This window comes from Empidonax traillii, unplaced genomic scaffold (assembly GCF_003031625.1).
Source record: "Empidonax traillii isolate 1590-97213 ecotype Southwest subspecies unplaced genomic scaffold, ASM303162v1 scaffold1446:size109812, whole genome shotgun sequence".
NCBI lineage: Eukaryota > Metazoa > Chordata > Aves > Passeriformes > Tyrannidae > Empidonax > Empidonax traillii.
This window is the reverse complement of record NW_020956639.1, coordinates 87,674-90,125: the sequence shown is the minus strand read 5'-3', so window position 1 is coordinate 90,125 and position 2,452 is coordinate 87,674. Positions and strand designations below refer to the sequence as shown.

Here is a 2,452-nt window from a genome sequence, read left to right as displayed (position 1 = left end):
AAAAGTATTTTATTAAAGAGACAGAAAATATAATGTAGCTTTTAACCTTTCAAATAGTCTAATTGCCTTCTCACTATAGAAAGGATAAAATGAGGGTCCAGTACATACATAGCCAAAGTTCTGTGCTCCCCTCGGGACTCCAGCAACCAGCTCTGAAAGGATAAATGATCAACAGTGAACTGGTTATGCTATCTGAGTGGTGCATGCCACATGCATCCCATGCCATGACATCCATAGGTCTCTGTCTGCCTAGCATTACTTAGCATAGCACAGCATAATGAAACTTTTGGTACAATTCAGCTTGCTACCTGACAGCTGTGGATTGTTGGAATGAGAATTAGTCCTAGCATCCCATACTAGAGTACAGAAGCTAAATACAGCTGTCTTTGAAAATATTTCTTTTCTTTTTGGCTACACAACAATCTGTCTCATCTGTTATTTTGCTTGACACCATGGAAGTCTCTGACAAGTTCTGCATAGGCTATCTAAAAGTATTCCAAGGAAGTTTTTGTGAGCAGCACTGAAGACATCCATTGAACAAGAACATGAAACATTGTATCTAGCTGCCTTCTAGGAGTAAGTCTGCTCAATGGTGAAATTTTAAACAACTAGTAGAAAAAAATGGGTAAAAAAAAAACAGGAGGAAAAAGCAAAGTCACTGCCTGCAGCCTTATTGTCTAAATTTTCCCTCATTAGAATATCCACGTCAAAAGACAGCCATAGGAACTTTAGACATCAGAGCACCTTAGATACCTGCCTGTACTGACCTACTACTCCTCTGTTCCTCACTGGATTTATGTATTTCTCTGTGACTGAATGTGCTTGGTCAAGGGGAAATGGAAGTAATAAAGAAGGACTGAACAGGACACTGGATCAGTGTCCTGTTCACAGCCAAATGTGCAATTTTTTGTGCCAGTCATTCACATGACTTACTGATTCAAGAATCATCCATCATAAAACTTTGAGTATGCATTAAAAAACAAGAAAAAAAAGTCAGCCTTCTGTATTCAATTATAAATCTTTTTGCATATCATAGTGTTTGGCTCAAAACTGTCTTTTTTTTACTTATTTTTCTAAACCCTTCTTAACGCAGGGCAGGCAACTCTAACTTCAGAGGGATTAAGCGGCAGCAGTTCTGGAGAGCTGGGTTCATTTGTGGAAATGTACTATGTCTCTACTGGCTTTGTGAGTCTGGACCACATAGCTGCTCACCTGCTCAAGAAAGCCTTACACAAGAAACACAGCTCTTCAGGTATGAAACACCGGAGATCGTAGGTATTTTCAGCTAACTACATGATCTTAAATCCTTTACAATATCAAAACATCTGAAAATAGCTAAATCATGAGCAAATTTCTATTTACAGATGATTGTTTTTAATGCACTTTACTAAACAGCTGTGACAGGAGCTTTTCTTCTAACCTGGATCCAACTTGCAGAGACACAGGAAAATACTGTTCAATTTCTAAAACACAAGCAAACCTTACTTTGCAACCTAAAAACTAGACCGTGTTTAGCTTGGTTTCAGTTATCCTGCCACAACACTGAGTTCAGCACATCAAACTGCCTAGATTAAGTGAGACTGAATGGCTCCCTCTACAATGTAGTCACAGCACTAACTTTGGACCTTCTGTTTTTATGGTATCCTGCTTATGCATGATACCATAAAAACAGATTCAGATTTTTGTGTTACTTACATTCTATTTTGTTTTACCATACTGTTTAAGGAAATATTTGCCTTACAGATAGCTTAAGTCTCACCACTATTTCAAATGTACAATAGGTGTGTTCCTGTATAGGGACCTAAACCCAGGAATTTAACAGGTCCACGGTCATATGGTTTTCATTCAACTACATAGCTTCTTACCTTGTTCAGAATCACCAGTAAATTCCCCAGCAGCCACTGAGTATCCTGTTTAAAGATGAATTACAAAAAAAAAAATACTTCTTTCAAAAAATGCGCAAGACCAATCAGATTTGTGTGTTCAACTGATCATCTGAATGCAAATTTTCTATCATTAGTATAAGAAAACTGTGTGGAAAAAGGAAATTTTTTTTTTTTATCGCATAATTATGACTAAATTAATGGTAGGTCTGAATGTATAATAAATTGATCCTTCTTCTCCAAAAATGAGCTTCTAAATCATTAATAATTTATCGGGGAAAAAAAGGAGGTACTACAGTGTTTTATCCTACCATCTGTTTACACAATGCAGGTCTTCATTACTCTACTATAATGTATGAGTGTCCTAATTGAGCTTTAAGAGGAAGACAGATTCCAAAGACGCAGTTAAGCACCTCTTGGAACTTTAGTAAATCTGTGAGGTAGTTGTTATTGTCACAGTAAAGACTTTTGGACTGTGTCAGGGAGTGTAATTTCAAATCCACGGGCAGGGGTGAAAGGATGCATCTTTGCCTTCCAATTCCACTGACCCTTGTCTATAACTATGTGAA

General features: G+C 37.3%; 1 protein-coding gene across 1 annotated transcript in view; it reads right to left on the bottom strand.

Moving 5' to 3' along the window:
• The window catches only part of ITGA8 (integrin subunit alpha 8), a 33,752-nt gene that overhangs the window by 11,524 nt on the left and 19,776 nt on the right, over positions 1-2,452 (bottom strand). The window contains exons 8-9 of the mRNA XM_027907377.1: positions 1,866-1,910; positions 109-152 (exon numbers count right to left, since the gene is read on the bottom strand). Of these exons, the coding sequence (XP_027763178.1) occupies positions 109-152; positions 1,866-1,910 (89 nt within the window). The remainder of the gene's footprint in view (positions 1-108; positions 153-1,865; positions 1,911-2,452) is intronic.